Here is a 22517-nt window from a genome sequence, read left to right as displayed (position 1 = left end):
TGGGGGCATGTGGAGTCCAGAGGTCAACTGGGAGTAACCTGGGTGAGGCAGGCAGCTAACAGTTAACAGGCAGCGCTGTGGCTACAGCGCACACGACAACCAGAGGGCAAACAGGCCAAATGGAATAACCTGATCATAATGCAAACTTGGTTTATAACCTCACATGTAAACTACGAGGAAAAGATTTTTTTTTTCATTCATTCCTCGCACCTAGAATAAATAGAGTTAGCCCACAATGGTGACCCAAGTACTCACAGAATGAGTAATTATGCCTTTTTTTCATTATTATCTGCCAGTTCCAAAACTTGGCTGCACACTGGAACCAACTGCACACACTGCTACCACAAACCACCTACAATGAAGGCTGGGGAGAGGGAGGACCAGAAAAGTGCCTGGGCTATGTAGTGGACAGAGCGCATTCCCAACCTTTGTGGCAAGCTGGGGCTACAGAATGGGTGTCTAAGTGGGGGTCGTTTCTTTCTTGTCACACCTAGAGCAGAAAATTGTCCCACTCCCAGCCCCAAAGTCCCTTGTTCAGCTGTGGCCTTGAATTTAATTCACACAAACCCCAAGAAAGGTTAAGGAATTTTCTTTATTTTTTACAAATTAAGACTGTCAATTTCATATATTTCTGAATCAAAAACACCTTTGTCTTCACAGTATGAGTTAGAGAATGCAGCCTGAGCTGAAAACCAAGGAACTAGAAAAGAAAGTGATAATTACAGTGATTACTGTATTAAAAACCTGTTAGACGTTATCTTTAAAAGTAGTCTTTTATATCTTATCATTCTTGGCACTGTTTCTAAAGAAAAACTCCTTTATCCCAAAGCAAAACAGCACAAGAGGTGGAGATTGGCTTCAGATGTAACTCAGATTCTCAGGCCTAGCAGAGAATCAACAAATGTATGGAGTTGCTATTGGGGGGTGGGGGGGTTACTGGGAAGGAAGTCCTTTCAGGAGTCTCAGGCCACAGGCGGCAGCAGCAGCTAAGTCAGAGGGCAGCACCCTGGGGAAGGGGGCCATTCTGGGTGCCATGCCACTCCAGGAACACTCAGCCTGGGAACAAATCGTTTCCTGGGATGGCACAAGTGATGGGGTGTGCCAGTGGGCCCAACTGTGTAGTGGGTGTGAACAGAGAGCCAAGATGGTGTCCTACTGGCAATGAGCTTTGATGGCTCAGCTCCCCTTACACTGAAGCTGTGAGTTGCCAGAGCCATGACTACTCCCAAGGCCCATCTGTTTGTGCCACCCGAGGGTGGCAGCCCACAGAGGAGCTGGTCATCCCCGTTACTACTGCCCTCCTCCACTTGCCACCACAAAGCTGAAGGAATCAGGTGTCTTGCAGGTTTGGTCCTGCCAGGAAGGCTGCAGATTGATCCATACAGGTGAACAGCCCAAAACTAAAGTGCTTGTGTTAAATGAGTATTTATCTCTGGCCCCGAATCTCTGGCTTGATACTACCTATTATCAGGTGGGACATTCATTACCAGGTAAGATATAACAAAAATATACCCAAGGACTGTTAGGAATGCTGCCTCCCAGACCATCACAGCCTCACTCTGTTGATCTGAACAAAGAACCACCTAGGAGAGATTTTGTCCCAAACAAGTCCTGATCCAGGCCTGTCTGGCAGGATTAGTTACAATTACACATCAGAGGCTCAACCATTCTCCTTCCCTATCCTTCCTCTCCAGCGACCTTAAATCACAGCCACCTAGTAGAGGTGACTCAGTAACAAAGGTGATAATCAAAAAAAAACCACAAAAAAGCCAGGGGACCTTTGGGAATTCTATGCTCTACCTTGCCATACATCATCATCCTTTCATAAATGCCTGACAAGGATTAGTCTTCCCTTTGGGCTGCAATCCTCCCACCCCAGGGATGGAAAGCACACAGATTCCCTGAGGGTCAGACAGGGATAGAAAAGGGAACACACACAAATCCACATTCCTTTTGTGATGGCAAGGCAGAAAGGTGTGTTTGCCAGAACAGCAGCAACTTGAGTAGCTCAGAGGAAGCAAAGCATCCAGCAGAAGAGGGTCTTCATTTTCTTTGTAGGGGCTAACAGAAGCTCAGATTAAGGAGCCTGAGTAACAATGGGACCAGCAAACTTCTTCCCAATGGAAAACACACTGCCCAGTCCCATGGAAACTATGCACTAACCAGTGCTGAGAAAGGAAGGGCTGAGGTGACTCTACCAAACAGTTCAGATCCACTTGGCACAGCGTGGTCGGAAAGCAGACTCCAGGAGTTGGCTCCCCTGCGGGTCCCACTCTGCATCACGGTGGACTGGCTGCCTGAGCAGAGGAAGAGGCTAGGGATGGGGATTACAGAAAAGGGAAAGGGGAAGAACCCCAGGCAAACGAAGCCAAACTCCAAACTATATTCTGCTAATCAGTTTTTTGATCAAAAAATTCAAAATAGAGAAAACCACAAAGTACAAAAGCTTTTCTGATGCTTTTCATTAGCACAGAACACGCCACCTGTAATGAGTGCAAAGAGGAAATGAGGGGTGGAAGGAGAGGAAGCTAAATTGGGAAAGGCTGGATGGTCATTTCACTTCTTCTCTTTCTTCTTGTCCTGGAAATGGAGAAAAATTATCCAGTTAATTTTTGGCATCTGACATTCAAACTCAAATTCTTGAGTGAGCCCACCCTGGCTGCCTTTGGTTAGGGGACTGGAAAGGATCCGGACAGTAAAAAGAAATGAGAAATGCTCCCTTAGTGCAGCAGGAAGTGAATCTTAACCATCTCCCAGGGGCGGTCCCCCAAGTTGCTGACAGATTTGATGAGAATAAACTTTAAGCAATTGTTTCCACTCCCCGCCCTCCTCCAAGAGTACCTACTGAGGTGGGCTGCCTGACCATTCTTGGCTATTCACAACCATCCCAGCTCATAATCGCAACCAGTAAAGTCTAGACTGGCAGTCTACCCTAAAAGAACTAAACGGGAGGTCAAGACAAAGACCAAGCCACCAACTTTCCATTAAGCCTGAGAAGAAAGCACAATTCCTGGGTATAAACCAACATTCTGAAATAATCTAGTCTAGCGAAACTCTTCATTCAATCTTAGGTGGAAGCCCAGTGCATTAAACAAATGAAAGTTGAGTTGCTTTGACTGAATCTGGGCACGTGGTTGGCGCTCTGTCTAATTGTGGCATAGACCAGAGAACCAGCAATGCCACCCAGTCACCTGCTTCTACCACCACTGCACTGTCTCTCGTGCCAGAATGTCTGTAAGAAAAGCTTGTGGTTTCATTTGTTCCCCTCCTGCTGGGAATAGATTATGTTTACACTCACTAACCATACAGAGAAAGCGTCTCTGGAAAACAATTAAGACCAACAAATGGATAAAACTGGTCCACTTTTGTGATATACGTACAAAAGCTGGTTGCCAATATTATACAAATCCTCTAGAATATCCTTTTTTGAGTCATAACTATCTTTAGAGTCTTTACATTCTTCATATAGACTGTTTCTTACATACAGTAGACCGTTTCTTGATGCCACTAAACTCTTTTCCCTTTGATACTAATCTTTGGGATTATTATTTTTTTTTAAGAAGGGCTGTTTTTGTTCCTTTTTCTCCATCAGCTAAAGACTTCTGGTTTAGTTCTTGCTCAGTGTCCTGCCTTACTGTAACCCTGGGCCTACACAGTGTATAAGCAAGTTTTCAAATTTGAAGTACACACAGAGGTTGAGCTTCGGAGCCAGTCTCTTATCTTTGGCTGACTAACCTTCTCATTCATAGCCAGAATCATCATGAGTTTTCTGAAGAGAGTAACGAAATCTAAGAAGAGGTCAACGCAGTGCCTGAAAGAGAAGCAGATGACAAATTGCACTTCCTACTTTCCTTTATCCACAAGCCCACAAGATGCAAAACCCTGCCACCACCCCATGAGTCAGCTTCCCCAATACTCCACCAACAACTAAGGAAGTAAAACTGGTCTCTGAGGCTTCTTTCAACTCAATGAAGCCATGTAGCATAGAGAAAAAGAAACACTGGGCTTTACACTCTGCAGAGGCCCGGCTAAACCCTGAACTACCACTAATTCTGACAGGATTACAACATGAAAAAATACACATATTAAAAAGTTTATATGTATATCTTCTCATTGTTAAAGTATACAAAAGTGGAAGAAAAGGTAAAAAAAATCCATTTCCTTCTTCCTGTGTAGAGGTAACAATCACTATTAAAAGTATGGATATATAAGTACACATTATTAGTTTAGTTAAAACATCTGATGTCTTTCAAGAATTGAGGGAAACTGCTATTGGATGCAGAGTTCCAAGAGCACGGGAGCCCCACCGTATACACCCCCGAAGCTTGGCCGCGTACGTGCGGCCAGTGCCACCTGGTCCAATTTCATCTGTGCCATTGTGGACAGAAAGGTGGGTCAGGCAAAGGACCACCCCCAGGATTCAGAAAAGAGCTATGGAGTGGGGCGGTATGCCACACCCTTCATTCTCGTTTTCACTCACCAGATATAATCCTTATCTCCATGTTCAGCCTTTTCAATAATGAGTTGAGTATCAAAAAGGACAAAGCCACACATGACCACCAGCCCCACATACAGGTTTGCCTAACAAAAGAATGAGATGAGGTTACCATGTGGTAGACATCGTAGGGGAAAAAGCCGTGTTGCTTTCTGGCTCTCGGCCACTTGAAAGTACATCATATGCTAACCCACTGACATTAACATTCACGGGAACGGAAGCCGATGGTGAAGACCAGGTTAGTTCCCTTGGCACAATTCTACATTCATTTTTTTTAGGTCACTAGGAGAGCATCAATCATTTTAACAAGGAGCCGCTGCTGGACTGGCCTTAGAAAAATGATCTCTGAGCAAACCGTCTTCTCCTTAGCAACGTCCAATCCATTTAGTCAGAACTTCTACCCACAGCAGACTGTCCTAGGAGTTAGTGGGGAGGCTTCAAGAACACTGCCCAACAAAGGTGAGCATTCTGGAAGATTCTCAGTCTACCTTGCTTTAGGGTTAAGAAAAAGAAGTGTGAGGCAAATGGCCCCTGGAAAGTTATATGCAAAGTCTCACCTGGAAAAGCCAAATGGATCCAAAGAAAAGATTCCCCAGGGAAGACAAGAGCATCAGGCTCATGGCTGACATCAAGACACCTGTAAGACATGGCAAAACGCTGTCTTGAGAGAAGCCAAACTAAAGCAATCCCATTAAAGCCATTCCTTACATTCCCCCTCAAATGCTTTTTATTTCAAACCAACAGCCACAAGACGTTTTCGGGGGTGGGGGTAGGGAAATAGTCCTAGTGACAATCATGGCTACAGTGGAGACCCTCTCCCTGTTTTTCAGTCCATACTCACCTCCCAGAAAGAGGTAGCTGCGGCGCCTGGCGTAGAGGGCACTCAGGCTGAAGCACGTGAAGATCATTGCTGTACCCAGGAAGGCAGTGGGAAGGATGCTGTCAGGAGAAGAGCAGGAGACTGAGGGCTACAGGAATATATGCTATACTTAGAAGGTACGTTCATAAAGGTAGAAAGACATAAGACACCACTAAAATACATACCTGGGGTTGATGGCAATGCATAACTCCAGAGCAGGGCCCAGGCCAACTCCTAGAAAACAAAAAGCCCCGGTACACAGTATTACCATCAATTATTTTTTGTGTTTTTTTTAAGTATTAGTTACTTAATTTGTTGTTGTTGTTTGTTTTTAAATTTTATTGGAGAATATTGGGGAACAGTGTGTTTCTCCAGGGCCCATCAGCTCCAAGTCCAGTCGCCGTTTTCAATCTTAGTCGCAGGGGGCACAGCCCACCATCCCATGCGGGAAATCGAACCGGCAACCTTGTTGTTGAGAGCTGGCGCTCTAACCAACTGAGCCACCCGGCCGCCCCTTCAGCAGCTCAGCGGCAGCTTGTGCCTTCCATCTAGTTGTGGAGGGCGCAGCTCACTGGCCCACGTGGGAATTGAACAGGCAACCCTGTTGTTCAGAGCTCATGCTCTAACCAACTGAGCCATCTGGCCGCCCTACCATCAATTCTTAAAGAGGACCCTCGTCCAAAAGCTGATCATTAATAGCATAGCCATCCCCACACTCCTTAAACAAACAAAATACGTGGACTAGGCATACCAAACATTTTTTTTTTTAGCTAAATCGTTACAGCTACAAAACTGGAGAGGAGAGATGTGAGCCTGTAATGTGGGCCAGATCAGGAATTAGATAAGAAGAGGAGGATTAAAGAGCAAAGCAGAGCTGGCCAGCAACCTTGCGGTCACGCAGCGCTGACTCCCTTAGTGGCAAAAAAGGCCAGACCAGTTCTGCAGGTGGACACCTGCCAACAGGAGGGCACAGCGGCAACCTATTCTGGCTCCAATATTTCCTCTCTTTGGCTATTCTCCTTTCTCCTGATAATTCCTCCTTGAATGCTTTCAAAGACTAGCTTTCCCTGATCTAAAAATCTTAATCTCTAAATCCCTGCCTTTCTACAATTTCTTCAACACGGTATAGATTACTCACTCAGAACAAGCTGTACTAACTCAAATGGTGCTTTGAAAGTATTTTTATTATGTACTAGATTTAGTCCTGTTTCCCTTAATGATAATTCTACAAATGTTGTGCTTTTAATTCTTTTCTTGAGAATCAGCAAAGTGCCTTGTGTGACGGATCTCAATGTATCGCTTTAATTGTCTGTAAGGTTCAGAATAGATGCTCCTATGATAGTTGCCAGTGTTGAGTCCAACTAAGTCACATTCTTGAGCCTCATTTACCCGTCTCTCATTAACAAGTTATGCTACCTAAGCTCGTGAGCCTCATTCATTCAAGCACATAAATGCTTCTTTTTGGATACAAAAGAAGTCAGTCACTAGTCACAAAGAGCTTACCCTCTGGTTGGAGGAGCAAGATGCAGCTACATGAAATAAGAAAGCAGTACATGGCAAACTACAGTCAAATATAAAGTTGGATAATAAATGAACCAGTTGTGAATCAGAATAAATACATAAAAATCTCTGGCCTTACTCAAACATATGGTCCCCTCCCCGCACCCAGATTAGACCAATCCCTTAATATACCTGTAAGAAAAGCAAATCCAGCAAGAAGTCCCAGTCTTTTTTGCTCAGTTTCATGGCTATGAGGTATTGCCATCAGCCAAATCATCAACCCCAAGGAGCCGAGGGCAGAAAGCAGGCCAGCCTGTCAGATCGAGTCAATAATTAAATATTTGAATGTACTGAATTTATTTCGCAGACATAAGATTCAAATATTCATCTGAATTTCTTAATATTTGCTCCTAACCAGGAGGCAGTGGAAAAGACAGTGAGGGCTGAAGAGAGAAAGCAGAAGCCATGAAGGACAGGGTTAGGACCGACCATGGTAGATGCTGGAGGCTCTTCTGGCCTGGCTATTCCATCAACCACAGCTACCTAAGTCAAACTATGAGTCTTGTCCAAAAAATGGGAGAAAGAACCAAAGCGACAAGGGGTTGAAGTACATTCCAATCTACAGAATAGGTAGAAATGACCCTTTTGATCACTTTAAAACACATACACAATTACATATACATAGAAATGTTTATATTCCCCAAAATTCATGTTTAAACCCTAACTCCCAATATAATGGAATTCAGAGGTAGAGTTTTAGAAGGTGATTAGGTCATAAGGGTGGGTGCCTTCATGAAGGGCATTAGTGCCCTTATAAAAGGCAACCCAGAGAGCTCCCCTGTCCTTCCCCACAGGGGGACACAGTGAGAAAATGGCCCTTTATGAACCAGGAGGTAGGCCCTCACTCATCACATAACAAATCTGCCGGCGCTTTGATCTTGACTTCCCAGCTTTGAAAACTATGGGCACTCTTTGTTGTTTAAGCCACTCAGTCTATGGTACTCTACTACAGCGAACACACTGAGACAGGGTAAGTACCTAAATGTTAACAGCATGTAGTTACTTCTGGGTGATGGGATCGTGGAGTTTTGTATTTATCATCAGTAGTCTTTTACCTGAATTCTCTACAATGAACATGGCTTAGTTTTATAAGAAGAAGAACTGTTCTTTTTTCAAAAGGGGGGAAAAGTTACAGGCATTAGAAAAAAGAGAGAAATCATTAAAGATGAATGTAGACACGGAAGCTCCTTCCTTCCTTTGAAGGTAGAGTAATTCTTGTTTTTCACAGTGGCTATGGACAATGAATATACAGTCTATACAGTCACTATGGACAATGAATTAGTGACTACTGAACACCTGCTCCTCGGGGAAATAAAAGGTTAGGTTGTCAGCCCCTGGTCACAACATTTTCATTAATTGATCAATATATAACCTTGTTTTATGTGTTTTCTGTTTAAAAACACCAATGTATATTACTGACATTCACACTGAGCTCAGTCAGCAGCACTGTAACTCACGCCTGAACAAAGCTTAGCTAACTCGTGCATTTTCTCCATAATGCACGTCAGTCTCCTCTCACTTAGGAACACAAAGGCACTTTTGCACTGTTCTTGTGGACCATTTTAAACAGCGAAATCACCAACAAAAAGCACAAAAATTCAATAAACGTCCCACTAAATAAACTGTGAAAAGGACACCTGTTTATAGTTTGATAGCTAGAAATAAGGCAGTGTTGCCTTGTTCAACCTCAGCTGGAACATGGTGTGATGTGCAACTCAAATTTTTCGCTGCTCTGCCTATGACTGTAAATGTTAGCCAAAGCACTGATTTTAGGGTTACAAATAAATTTTAGTGAGTAGGTATATTCACAGATATGAAATCCATCAAAAATGAGGATGACTTTATTTTACATTACTTAAACAAAGCGCCACTCTTGCCTAAAAGGTAGAATATGTTTTAGCCTAAAATCAAGGGATCAAAATCCTAAACTCTGAGTGTCTAAAGTGTTTTTCAAACAAGCCCTGGCAGGAGATGCCTGAGCACAGGGATAGTTCTCAGCAGTGCCAATGTCAACATAGGCAGGCATACCCTAGTACTTACACTAAAAAGGGGTAAGCCTTGGCTAGCGAGAACGTCAGACTTGGTGGTTCTTCTTCAGCTGTCCCCTCTATTCCTGCTGACCCAGCCCAAGTTCTCCCTCAACACAGGAAAAGGAGTGATTGAAAGGTTTCACTCAACCATGCAGGTATGAGTGTATCAGAATAAAATAGGTCAAATCCTTCAAGGTCACAACACTGCCTCTCCTGACAATTCATCATACAATCAGTGCTTTGTATCCAAGTAGTCCAGTCATTCAGGCAAAAAAAGAGGAAAAATGGAGGAAAAGATAAAAAGGCTACTATGCAAAAGAACCCCAGCATGCACGTCATGCCTCTATTCAGTGGGCAGGGGTCTGGAATGTTAGCGACACACCACTCAGGGTCAGGGTTAAGACATTCCACATCTAGACATTTCGATCTAGAGAGGGCAGAGCTGCAAGAAAACCGCTGGCTCTGGCTGAGCTCAGGTCCCAAACTACTGCAAAGGATTAAGGAGGGGCATAGACTTGTACCATTCTAGCCCAGAAACTGCTGAGCTACTTTCTTCCAATTGCAATTTGGACAATACAACTGGGGGAGAAACTGCTCTCACCTGAATGAAATGAGTGACCACATGGACGTAGGCCCCCGCAGCCGCCACAAACATACAAAGGGCAAAACTGGCATAGACCTTCTTCAGGTGCTGCTGTGTCGAGGGGGTTCTAGGAAAGAATGTTAAAAGAGCCATCACTCTGGTACCAATCCAATCTCATCTCTTCTTCTCGGGGGATACGTGAAAGTTGTATTACAAGTAAAAAAAAAAAATGTTTTGAAAATAGGTTAACAGAGAATCTTAAATGCTGGGGAAGAGCCAAAAGCCCCAAATTATGAACAATTAGTACCGAAACTGGAATAACTAAATGGCTTTCCAGTGAGCACAGTAGCCCTTAGAACCTGGGCGATTTTATCATATCCTTGGGATTCTAGTAAAGTTAATAAACTAAGGAAAAGAAACCAGATATGAAAGGAAAAACAATAAGAAACTGTAGTTAGGGTCAAAACACTTACATGTGGGAAAATTTTAAGAGTGCATCAAAGTCGATCTTCCGATCAAATATGTTCATGATGCCCGAGTGTGTGGGACGCAGCCTCCACTCTGTAGAATAAAGGATAAAAAGGGAAAAGGTTATTTTAAAGATACAAGTACACACCAAATAACATAAACAACTTTCTTATAAAAAATAGCTACAAGTTTAAAAAATGAAAGTTATTTAAAATCGCACCGCCCTAACATAACCATTTTTATTTTTACATATTTCCTTCTAGAATACATCTGCAATCATAATCATTTTGAAGGGGACAGAGGAAACTAACCCATGTTCTTCTCCCCAAACTATTTCATTACTAGCATTTGATTTCTATTCTTTCAGAAGGTAATTTGCACCTTTAAAAAATAGTTTGTTTCTTTGAGAAATTCTCAATTAGTAATCTAGTTAAAGGAAACCAGTCACTGGAAGGAACATAAAGCAACTTTGTCATTGTTTCAAGATACTATAGAATTCCCTCAGCAAAGGCATAGAACCTCAAAAATTTAAAAAGGAAAAACTATACAGTTCGGTCTGGCACTAGGACTTGCATTTTACTGGTTCCCCGATTATAAGACCTAGCCAGATAATCAGCTCTAATGCGTCTTTTGGAGCAAAAATTAATATAAGACCTGGTCTTATATAACATAACATAACATAATACCCAGTCTTATATAAGACCGGGCCTTATATTAAGTTTTGCTCCAAAAGATGCATTAGAGCTGATTATCCGGCTAGGTCTTATTTTCAGGTAAACATGGTAAATATACACATGTAAAGCTTTCTACCCACTGCATTTTAGACTGAACTAAAAGGGATTCACAATTTTTAAAAAAGTTCCTACTTCCATCAAAAAGGAATCTGTGTAAAAAGTTTTTAAATATAATTTCAGAACTTTTCCTACGAAAGAGTTGGTATAGTACAGAGTTCCTTCCTGTATACCCTTCTCCGAGACTAAATGTTACTATTATTTCACCATATTTGCTTTATCCTCTCTCCATATATACAGCAATATATAGACTTAAAAATATTTTTTCTAGCCGTGCAGACACAATGCCCCTTTACCTCTAAATACTTCCGTGTGTATATCCTGAAAACAATAAAAATCAGGACATTAACACTGATACAATCTGATCTACAGAGCTTATTCATATCTTGACAACTGTCCCCAAATGTCAGAAATGGTGTGTTTTTTTACCTGAACTATTACCCAGGTTACATTACATCAATACAATAAAGTCAGCCTCTTAAAGTTTTGCTCCCTTCCCTAACTCACATGTAATCCTAAATAAACTTGCTCAATCTATAGAACTAAAAATCTAATCAAGAGCTTTCATCTTTCCTAAATATAAGCCTTCCAGAGATCCTTACAGACCCATAATGCCCATTCACTTCAACTCTACCAAAAAAGTGGGGAAGAAGGGGGCCTATTAAGACAAAAGTTGTTTGAAAGACAGGCAAACTATTCATGCCCATTCTAATCAGCAACTTGCCTAATACAGAAAAATGCATCTGGGCAATAAAAGTTACAATCCCCAAACCTATTTCCTGAGGAATCCTGGGCCAGGGGAAAGATGCCATTCTTAGAGTTCAAAAGCAGCACTACCACTGTTTCCTGAGACTCTCTCTCACAAATAAAAACAAAATGGCTGGCTTGCTTTCTCTGATTTTCTCTTTCCTTTCTCACAATCCCTACTCACCTCAATTCTTTTGTTAGTTCTGTTCTTAAGGATGGATACAGGGTGAGGCTGCAGAACCTACTAAACCTGTTGCTCTCATCTCTAAGTCACGGGGCTCTGGGTCCTCTTGATCTAGATGGTGCAATTATTGCAGGCTGTTGCACTGCCAAGCACAGCCTTCCATAACCATGATGAATAGGTCCTCGAGAGAGCACACTTACAGGATGGCAGAATCCAGCACCTGGAAAGTGTCTTTGTTTAAGGCTCCCATTAACACCCCTAATGACATCCCTAGACAGAACGTGCAACAGTACTGAAGCAACCTTCCGAGCCAAGTTTCTCAGTATTCACAATGCTTACAGTACCTCTTGCTTCCAAAACAAGGAGAGGGGTTAAATCCTCAAATACTCAGGGGATTGTCAGAAAGGGGCAACACTCTAACCAGACCCCACTGAGTGGAAACTTAGGAAGGAGGATGGCAGAAATTCTTCTTTCCCAGGTCTCTGACATTTCCCAGGGGGTACTGACTGCCTCTTTCTCGGGCTCTCTTAAAACGGCTGATGGAAAGACCCAAACTGTCAAAAGTTCTGAGGGTATGGAGGGAGGTGTTAAATAGGAATTTCTTCATGATTTAGTAGTGGCATGTGGTTTAAAATCTTAAAAAAAAATAAAACCAGTTTTCCAACATTACTACCTATTCTAACATTTAAGTGAAATATGTAACTACCAAATTTTCTAGATGCAAAGATACACAGCAATTTTAATAATAGCTTTATGGAGTGGGGAGGGAAGAAATGCAATAAAATACGCATTTAATATGACATGATGTATAATTACATAATTTCAAGAATGTTAAAATGTGAGGGGAAATAAAGTCTTAGAATAAAAAAAATGATAATTTGCTCTAGGTCTGTTCCAAATAGACAAGAACTAAGGCACAGATAAATAATGAATTGAAACTGTTTTAGAAGTTTCGCCTCAGGTTTTTATCTTAGCCTCAACTAGCTGTGCTCAGAAGCTGCACAGAAAAGATATCTACATTTCAATGGTCAATAAGCAAACTAAGCTGAACAAGATTAAATTGCATTCATAACTCAAAAATAGCAGCTCCCATTTCAAAAGTATCCTCAATCTTGGGAAGAGTCATCTCTTAGAGGGTGAAGTATTCAAAACCATTAGCCAACCAACTCAGCTAACATTCCAGAGGGGCCCCACAGTTAAATGAAACAAATCTTTGTTTTTTTAAAGTACATTAAAATGGTAAATTCTATGTTATGTATATTTTACTACAAAAGAAAAAAAGTACATTATAGGTTGCTCAAAAATTCTTCAATATAGCAGTCCCAACACACTATTACAAAACAGGTACTAGCATTGGTCTTTCTTACCCTGAACCACCCCAATCTCATACAAGAAATCTAGAAAGTGGGTCCTCTCTCCCACTCACTCCCCAGTTCTATACTCAACTCTAAAACGGGGGTGGAAGGGGTGGGGGGGGGATGGGGAGATCATTTACATGGAATGTAATACGGACAGTGCCTCCTAAACTCATGGGAAATTTGCCTATATTGCATTTGTAAATGACAAGTACAGGTAAGCCCCATGTAACATGGTGGTTAGGTTCCTTAAAAATGCCATGTTATGTGAATCCGTGTTATATAAAACAAAAAAACTAGTACAAAAAAGGGGGTTAGGTTCCAAAAATTTTAAAAACATACTATTATATTTTTATAGTTAAGAGAGATATCTTTATTAAAGCAATTTTCACCAAAAGTATAAGATTAATATGTATTAAATAATGTTTTCGGGGCTGGCCCGATGGCTCAGCGGGTTAGAGCTCCATGCTCCTAACTCCGAAGGCTGCCGGTTCGATTCCCACATGGGCCAGTGGGCTCTCAACAACAAAAAAAACAACAAATAATGTTTTCTTCGTCACTACTAAGCACCATTAAGCGAGGGCGTTTTCTTTTTGACAAGGTATCTTCATCCTCTGAACTTTCTTCACCATTATCTTGACTTCTATTCTGTACTTTTTGCCCAAAATCTGTTATTTCAGATTGCTTGCTTTTCGCTGAGAGATCTTTATAAATTTTGTTATATGGTGCTAAGCACTTGTGAAGTTCTCTCTTAAACTTTGTGCTTCTTTCAGTGGAAGGATCTTCAGTTAGGAAATATAGCTCCAACTGTTTGACTAAGTCGAGCCCTTTCTTTACGCTTTTTAGAGTAAAGTGTTTTGCTTCTTTGTTTTCACCTGTGCTGTCGTCCCCTGAATTTATGTTTTTCATTGCATGAGGACTGAGAGACTTATAAACCAGCATAGGTTTTACCATGTGATTGCCTGAAACATTACTGCACGTAAGTAACATTATGTGGTCTTTTGATGCCTTAAAACCTGGTGAAACTTCATTTTTTGAAATAAATGTTCTCTTGGGCATTTTTTCCCCACCAATGGCAGATCTTGTCGGCATTAAAAATCCGATGTCTTGAATACCCACCCTGTTCAATAATCTCTTGCAATTCCTTTGGATAAGTTTTGGCAGCTTCTTTATCAGCTGATGTTTTCCTTGTATTTTTAGGTTTTGTAATGAAAAACGTTTTCTAAAACGGTCAAGCCACCCTTTGCTAGCAACAAAGTCAGGGTTAACAGCAGATTCTCCATTTTCCTTTAAATAATTGTAGATTTTTAAAGCTTTCTGTTTAATGATATTGGTGTCCAGTGGAATCTATTTTTTTGAACAGTCATCAATCTAGATACTAAGGGCTTTTTCCATCTTCTCAATTATTGGTGCTCTGGGACAAGATGTCAAATTTGCGGAGATAGAACAACCAGCAGCAATGGAAGCTCTAATTTTACATTCATTTTTCTGTATTGTCCGGATTGCTGCTTCATTTAAATCCAAGGTTTTTGCAACATATGTTACCTTTTCCCCCTTTTCGAGCCGATCCAAAATCTGTAATTTTTGTTCTAGTGAGATGAAATGTCTTTTAAGAGGTATTTTATTTTTATTTCCACCAGACATAGTTCAGGGCTACAAATTAATTCACAAAAATGAAAAACATAATTACCATTTCTTTAAAAAAGGTTGAATAATACTCACCCAAAAAATTTTAATCTATGTATAATGTATACATATAATGTATAATGTATAAGTAAAAAGAAAAACACAAAGTTTTAAAATGTATGTACTTAATACACCATGAACAAAATGGATTTAAAATTCTAATAAATTTTAAAATTCTGCAGTCAAATCTGATTATGACATCCACGCTCGAATGAAAAATTTCAAATGAGATATCTTTTGCTCTTAAAAGCTTTTATTACGGGCCAGCCCGGTAGCTCAGGCGGTTAGAACTCTATGTTCCTAACTCCAAAGGCTGCCGGTTCGATTCCCACATGGGCCAGTGGGCTCTCAACCACAAGGTTGCCAGTTCAATTCCTCGACTCCCGCAAGGGATGGTGGGCAGCACCCCCTGCAACTAAGATTGAACACGGCACCTTGAAAAAAAATCATACATACATACATACACACACACATATATATATATATATATATATATATGAAGGAAAAAAAAAGCTTTTATTACATTCCGTGTTGTTCAGGGATTCCGATATTTCGAATGAGGTATTTTTGGCTCTTAAAAGCTCTTATTATGCTCCATGTTGTTCGGGGATTTCTGTAATTCTCAAACCATGTTAGAGTGAAACCGTGTTCTAGGATGCCATCTTGTACGAGGGTTTCCTCCAATTCTCGAACCGTGTTAGAGCAAAACCGTGTGATAGACGTGCCGTGTTATACGGGGATTACCTGTAAATGTTCAGGTATTAACCATAACCAAATTCCTTTCATTTGGTCCAGAGCCTCCATTTTATGTTTTCATCCTTAGGAGAGCAGGAATCCCCAAACTTGTCAGAATCTGTCAAATTTTGTCAAGCCCATATATACTGCTAATGTTTTGTTGGAAGTGTCACTATTCTGTGGGTTCCATGGGTCAGCCTTCTCTGCCAGAGCCACCCAAAACCAAAACAAAAGGCTTAGTGTATAGCTTTACCAAGAAAGAAAAACTAAGAAACATTGTTTTGAGTGTATTCTGTGGCCTGTTTTTGCTGGGGAGGAAAGAGCAGCAGGGACAGGCAGAAGACAGATATTCCTATCAATGAGCATCTATGTGTTACGTCTTATTAAATCACTTGTTTTGTTCTAGGTATCTTTCTTACCCTAGTCCTAAAATGAAAGATTCTTATTAAGGGCCAAGCCTTAAATTAAAAAAAAAAAAATTATCTGCAATCTTACTCCAATACCTATTACGCACAGTGCATATGAAACATGATTAAATGCCCAAAAGCTATGCAAAACAAACAGTCATGCGTTAAAAAAAATTCTTGCCTTTGAAAAATAAAAGCCTGCTGATGGCCGGAGCCTGGACAGAGGCTGTTTGAGGTGTATATTATTTAACATTAAACTAGCAAGTCAAAGAAACATTGTTCACATATTCAATTAAACACCATTTAGTTTGTGAATTATGGTTCTTCATTCCTGTTGTAATTTAACCATCTTGAACTCTGTTCCCACATATCCAGAAGGGACCAAATTAATACTTAAAAGAGAAGAAAAATCCCATGTGGTTAAATTTAAAAAAAAAAAAAAAAAAGAGGGAGGATTGTTTGTAATTCCTCAGTTCTTATTGAATAGTTTTCACACTGTTTAAACATGTCCCTAGCATAGTGGTTAAGAGCATGGCCTAACTGCACTCGAATCCTGGCCGTTATTTCCCAAGCTGTTATGACATGAAGCAAGTTTCTGGCACTTAACCTCACTATACTTCAGTTTCCTCATTTGTAAGAGTAATATATAATATTACCTACTTCATAGGGTTGAAGATTAAGTGAGATAATACAAATAAACTGCTTAAAATAGGGCTTCATACATAAGACTGGCTTGGCTCAGTATGTTAACAATTGTTGTTACCAGTGTAAATACTCTTCACTCGCCAAGTCCTCAGTGAGAGCTCCTCCCTTTAACAAGTCTAGTTTTAGAAGACATTTATGGCAGACCTAATTTACATATACTGTGAATTAACTTAAAAAAAGTCATTCAACCATTAACTCACAGCCAGCTTCATACTGAAGGCTTAATATTTAACCAAAGAGAAAGTAAAATTAAATGGGGGGGCGGAGCCTAAGAAAATTATAAACTGGAATTTAAAGGCACTTGATAAATCTTTTTACTGGTACAATGACTCTTCTTTAAAATGGCATGCCTCTCTTCTGGCACTATATACTGTACCTCCTGTCCCACAGGGTCACCGGCGTTTTGAGACAGCCTGATAACCATTAAGTGATAATCTGATGTGGTAGAGATTTTGATGAAGTAAATGGTCATTAGCTTGATGCTTTCTTTGCCACCCTAGGGGTAGGTCTATTCAGGTTTAAGTCATTCCATTTCAACTAGGGCTGGGCTTTGATTGTCCTAGATCTGGACCCTACATGTCCAGCCCTCCTTTTGGTTCTGGGTCAGCCTCAGAACCAAAACAGGTCCTGGAGATGGAATGCCTACTGTCTTGAATAAATTTTTGTACCAAACTTTGACACTACTGAATCTCCCTCTCTATAACCACAACAGTTTGACAGATAACTGAATCATAAGGCCCCAATACATAATCATCTTCCAGCATAAACCAGCAAATCCTCCCCAATAACACCGTATTTAGCCCAAATGAGAGTAGACACAGAACAGGACATACAGCACACCCACTCAATCCTCACCCTGGAAGCTCTTTTTTCAAGTGTCAAGTGGCTCTAAAAGCCAACCTCTAGCATCTTTCCTTGGCTTGAACACTGTCTTTGGAAAATAAAAATGTGTATAAAAAACTACTCCATGAAATTCGGTTAGAAACTCTGGGGGAAACAAAACACCAGCTTCTACAGCCAAGTCAAAGTAGCAAAGGAAAATTTAGAAGATTAAGCATCAAGAGGATATTCAGTGTTTTCCCAGAGGAGATTAATACTCTTGGGTAGTTTATGAAATAAAGTGAAACTCTTCGGGCCAGCAGTAGTAACTTCTATAGTAATACCACTGACTACATTTATATAAAATGTTACAACTTTCGAAGTGCTATTATATATATTATCCCCTTTGATCTTCACACCAATCCATGAGGAAAGGGCAAGAATGATTAGTCCCACTTTACAGAGTAAAAAGAAAGTTCAGAAAAGCAGCACAATAGTGGCATAAGTACTGGATCTGAAGTCACAAGTCCTACCATTGTCTGTCACATAACTGGGAAAATCATTACCTATGGCTTTCTAGGCTTCCTCATCTTCAAGATAAAGATAATTAATAAACACCTGGCTCTACCAAGCTTATTGACTGCCAATAAAAAAAAAGTCTGTGTGAAATCATTGTGAAGTGCTAAATGGGAATTAGTATTGATTTGACCAACGTCAGAAAGTTAAAATAAATAGCAGAGCCAGAACCAGGTTAGGGGTCTTCTGACCTCTAAAGTCTGGTACTCTTTCTATTACCGTGTTTCCCCAAAAATAAGACGGGGTCTTATAAGTTTTACTCCAAAAGACGCAGTAGGGCTTATGTTCAGGGGATGTCTTCCTGAGAAATTGTACTAGGGCATGATTATTTTCCGATTAAGTCTTATTTTGGGGGAAACACGATATTACATCCTACAGCAGAAAAGCAAGTTTTCGTTAAGGCGGTTCCAGACCATAGGTCAACAGAAATCTTAAAAAAAAAAAAAAAAATTACCACATGCTGATTCCTACTACACTTTTCTGTACGTTTTTAGCATTTTTACAATAAGCACAAACTATATCCATTAACAGGAAAAAAATACAGAAATGCCGATTATCTGGGTTCATTTTATCTTTCCTATTCTTTAGGAGAGTAAGACTTCAGTTAGATCAATAGTGGAGAAGGGAAGAAAGGGTACACAAGCCATGTTTCCACAAGATGAATAATGTAAGAAGGAAACTCTGAATCTAAATTACAGATTGCATTTCTCAAAGGATTCAACCATTCTGTCCTCACTGGAGGAAAATGTAAAGAGAATCGAAACGCCAACATATTGTTGAAGCCAGAACAAAAAAAATATTAAGACAGTGAGGAAAAGGAAAACACCAGAGCATCAACGTAATTACACAAGTGTATTTGCAGAAGCCCTAAGAAGTGGTTTGTGCCAACTGGCATAATCTTGTTTGAACCGCATTCTTACGTTACGTAAACATTGAACCAACAGATAAAAAATAGAAATAAATATCAATAGTTAACTAGGAAAGCCCATTCTTCGTTAATCTTTAAGCTTAAAATCTGTGTGTCAGGCACAGTCAGCTCTTCGACGGGGTCACACATTCACAAGTTCACTGTTGCTGGAACAGAGTCTCAAGTTCAGAGAGGTTTTGACGTTGTTCGGTGAATGAAAGGCTGTTGGGGTGGGCGATGCAACCTGGGCCGGCACCGAGGAGCAATTCCACACTTAATAAATACACAAACTACCCCCTGTTACCTACTTGCTGGAGCCTACTTATTACCACAGCTGCAGCAAGTAGGTCCAAAAAGCAACAACAACGCCCAACCCGCCTGTCCTGGACTTTGAGAAAGACGCCCACAAAGCTCAGGACGAAACCAAGCCAAGCCAGCTCACCTGTCCGAAGGTAACCAATCAGACCAGAGCCGGGCTGCCCTGTGGGTCTAGGAAGCTAGGCCAAGCCCGTCTCTTGTCACCTCCCGCCTCTGCTGCTGGCTTCCACGTAACTAAGGAGCCTCGCGTGTCACAGAGGCGTGTGACATCACCCGCCCCGCCGTGACAGGGCGGCCTGCCCGGCCAGGCCCTTCTCGAGACCCGGCCTCCGGCGCTCACCCGGAGTCGCCAGGCCGGAGGACCCGGAGCAGAACAGCGATCGGTCGGGGTGCGGGGGGGGTGAGGGAGACCACAACCCCGTGAGGTTTCGCTTTCATTTACACAGAAGGAAGGGGCGGAAAGACGTGCCCTGAATTCCAAAGGTCCAGGCCGGGCCTGGGCCCCGGGGCCCCTGTGCCTACACTAAGCGGAGGAGGACCGCAGGACGGGAGGGAGGCGAAAAGGGAGGCTTTCGCTAGCGCTCCCGCGCCGAACCCGCGCTTTCACACCCCCCAAAAACGGCGAACTCGCCCCCGCCCCTCCCCCGCTCCGGCACATTTCCGCATGCGCGGTACTGGTTCCTGTCTCCCCCGACCCTCCCAGCTTCCCAGTCCCGTCGAGAGCAGGGCCCTGTTCCCACAGGGTGCAGTCTGTCCGAAAACGGAGACCACTCCCATTCGCGTTCAGACAATAACTGCTAACCCCCTTCCATTCTTCACTCCTGGCTTGCGCAGTCCTAGCGTCACACGTACCTTCTTATCCGACTCTCAGGAACCCAACCAGCTCTTCGAACACCGGATATGCTTCTGACTCTCCCAGAGTCCGCTTGAGGCTCTTTACCCTGCGTCCGCCGCTTGAGACCAGTCCTCATTGGTCGTTGGCTGCACATCTGCCATGCCATTGGCTGTACATGCATAAACTTCGGAGGCTTACTTCAGAGCCATTCGCTAATGCCCTTGTCGAGCAAGACTCTGGCCACCAACCGGCGTCGTAGAAAAGGTCTCCGCCTTCTTCCCCATAGTAAGGAAGGATTGCTGTCCAAAGCCGCCTCTAGTGGAGGAAGTGGAGAGGGGCAGGCCCCACCCAAGACACCTACCTGCCAAGAAATGGAGCCCCCACGACGCGTGATGGGATAGCGCTGTAATGTCCTGAGATTCTAGTCACGGAATGTTAAGGGGGAAAGAGATTCAGAAAACACATAGAAAGCGCTCTCGCGAGGACCAATTTGCTGTGAATCTAGTGGAGCTTAAGCTTCAGAACGTCTTTGAATCCTTGGGCCTAATAAAATCGTTGTATGCCACCAACTTTGGGATGACATAGATGACTGAAACAGTGTTCGTTCTACAAATCATTAAGAAAAAGACAAAAATCAATATAAAATGGGCAAAGGGTATAAACAGGCAATTCACGTAAGGAAAACCCAAATGGTGAATAAACATATGAAAGTATTCTCATTAGTAATTAGAAAAATGCAAATTGATACAAAGGCATACCATTTCACACAAAATTGGCAAAATTAAAACGTCTGACAACTCCAATACTAGTGAGGAAGTGGAAAAACAGGAAATCATGCACTATTGGTGTATTGGGAAATTAGCATAAACACTTCAGAGAGCAATTTAACAAGATATAACAAAGTTGAAATGAACATACCCTTATAACTTCAAAGTATATATTTTAACGCATATATGTGAAGATATACACCTAAGGCTGTTTATTGCATTTTTTGAAATAAAAAGTTAGAAACATGGTATATTTCTACATGCATTCTCAACATGGGCAATGTCACCCCGAAAGGGGTGAAAATTGGTTCTTAGAGGTGCCAAAAATCTTAGATGTGGTTTGTGGTAGTGACCCTATCCTACAAAATCCTATCTAACAAAAATCTTATTCCTTAGTATTTATCTTGTTGGGAGAAATTAAAATTAAATGTGAATAATTTAATAACTTGTAATTAATTAAATTTTTCTCATTGGGGAGATAATAAAACAGATTAATACATGAAAAAACAGATAGCTGCTACAACAAATTTATTAGATTTATATGTATCAACATGACACATCTTGAACACAATGTGAATGAAAACAAATTACATGTTGTTACATACAATATGGAGCAATTGATGTAAATGTAAAATAACACCCTAAACAATTATATATATGATATATATATTTATGTATAATTGTTTACATATATAATATATATCATTTATATATAATTAGATATAATTATACATATATTATATATATTATATACGTATACATATTATACATATATATATGTATATATATGTATCCAAGATCTAAAAAAAATTAGACCGGAGTACCTTTGCTGGTGCTTCGTCTGACATGCGGGCTAAGGAGCCGTTCCTGCCGCTCTCTTCCTCAGCTCCTCTTTCTTCTTGCTCAGTTTGCGGGGAGCGTGAAAGGAGAAGGCCTGAGGACGCTCCAAACCTCTGCCCATCGCAAGTGCCGCAACGGCCCATGGGCCTCACCATCTCCTCCCTCTTCTCCCACCTCTTTGGCAAGAAGCAGATGCGCATTTTGATGGTTGGATTGGATGCTGCTGGCAAGACAACCATTCTGTATAAGCTGAATTTAGGGGAGATAGTCACCACCATTCCTACCATTGGTTTTAATGTGGAAACAGAATATAAGAACATTTGCTTTACAGTATGGGATGGTGGGGGTCAAGACAAAAATAAGGCCTCTCTGGAGGCATTACTTCCAAAATACCCAGGGTCTTATTTTTGTGGTAGATAGCAACAATCGTGAAAGAATTCAAGAAGGAGCCGACGTACTGCAGAATATGCTTAAGAAAGATGAGTTGCAAGATGCCGTGTTACTGTTTTTTGCAAACAAGCAGGATTTGCCAAGTGCCATGGCCATCAGTGAAATGACAGATAAGTTAGGTCTTCAGTCTCTTGGTAACAGAACACGGTGTGTTCAAGCCACTTGTGCTACACAAGGAACTGGTCTGTATGAGGGACGTGACTGGCTGTCAAATGAGCTTTCAAAACGTTAAAGGAAACTGGACTTGTAAGGAGGGACATGTTTGATAGAACTGGTCTAGGCTTGTTACAACAAAATTAGCTTGCATCTTGGTTATTCACAGTATCTGGCACTGGGTTGGGTAGAATATTACAGCATTTAAACTTATTTTGTTGTCAGTTATTGTTTCCTAAGCATAATG

The 22517-nt window shown here is 41.4% G+C and overlaps 1 protein-coding gene and 1 pseudogene across 2 annotated transcripts; one reads left to right on the top strand and one right to left on the bottom strand.

Annotated features, from left to right (window-relative positions):
* Positions 1-573: 573 nt before the first annotated feature.
* TMBIM6 (transmembrane BAX inhibitor motif containing 6) lies at positions 574-20221 on the bottom strand. The gene is made up of 10 exons (XM_081059499.1): positions 20078-20221; positions 10001-10088; positions 9546-9654; positions 7047-7167; positions 5540-5588; positions 5337-5434; positions 5053-5132; positions 4481-4581; positions 3736-3811; positions 574-2580 (listed from the first exon to the last, which is right to left on the bottom strand). Exons 2-10 carry the CDS (start codon positions 10054-10056, stop codon positions 2557-2559), a joined length of 714 nt encoding a protein of 237 aa, XP_080915625.1. The 5' UTR covers positions 10057-10088; positions 20078-20221; the 3' UTR covers positions 574-2556.
* Positions 20222-21808: 1587 nt separating this feature from the next.
* LOC308501810 (ADP-ribosylation factor 4-like) lies at positions 21809-22349 on the top strand (annotated as a pseudogene). The gene has a single exon. The product of its transcript is annotated as an ADP-ribosylation factor 4-like (transcript).
* Positions 22350-22517: the final 168 nt, after the last annotated feature.

This window comes from Rhinolophus hipposideros, assembly GCF_964194185.1.
Source record: "Rhinolophus hipposideros genome assembly, chromosome: 9".
Classification (NCBI taxonomy): Eukaryota; Metazoa; Chordata; class Mammalia; order Chiroptera; family Rhinolophidae; genus Rhinolophus; species Rhinolophus hipposideros.
The sequence above is the reverse complement of the archived record's forward strand: the minus strand, read 5'-3'. Positions and strand labels throughout refer to the sequence as shown.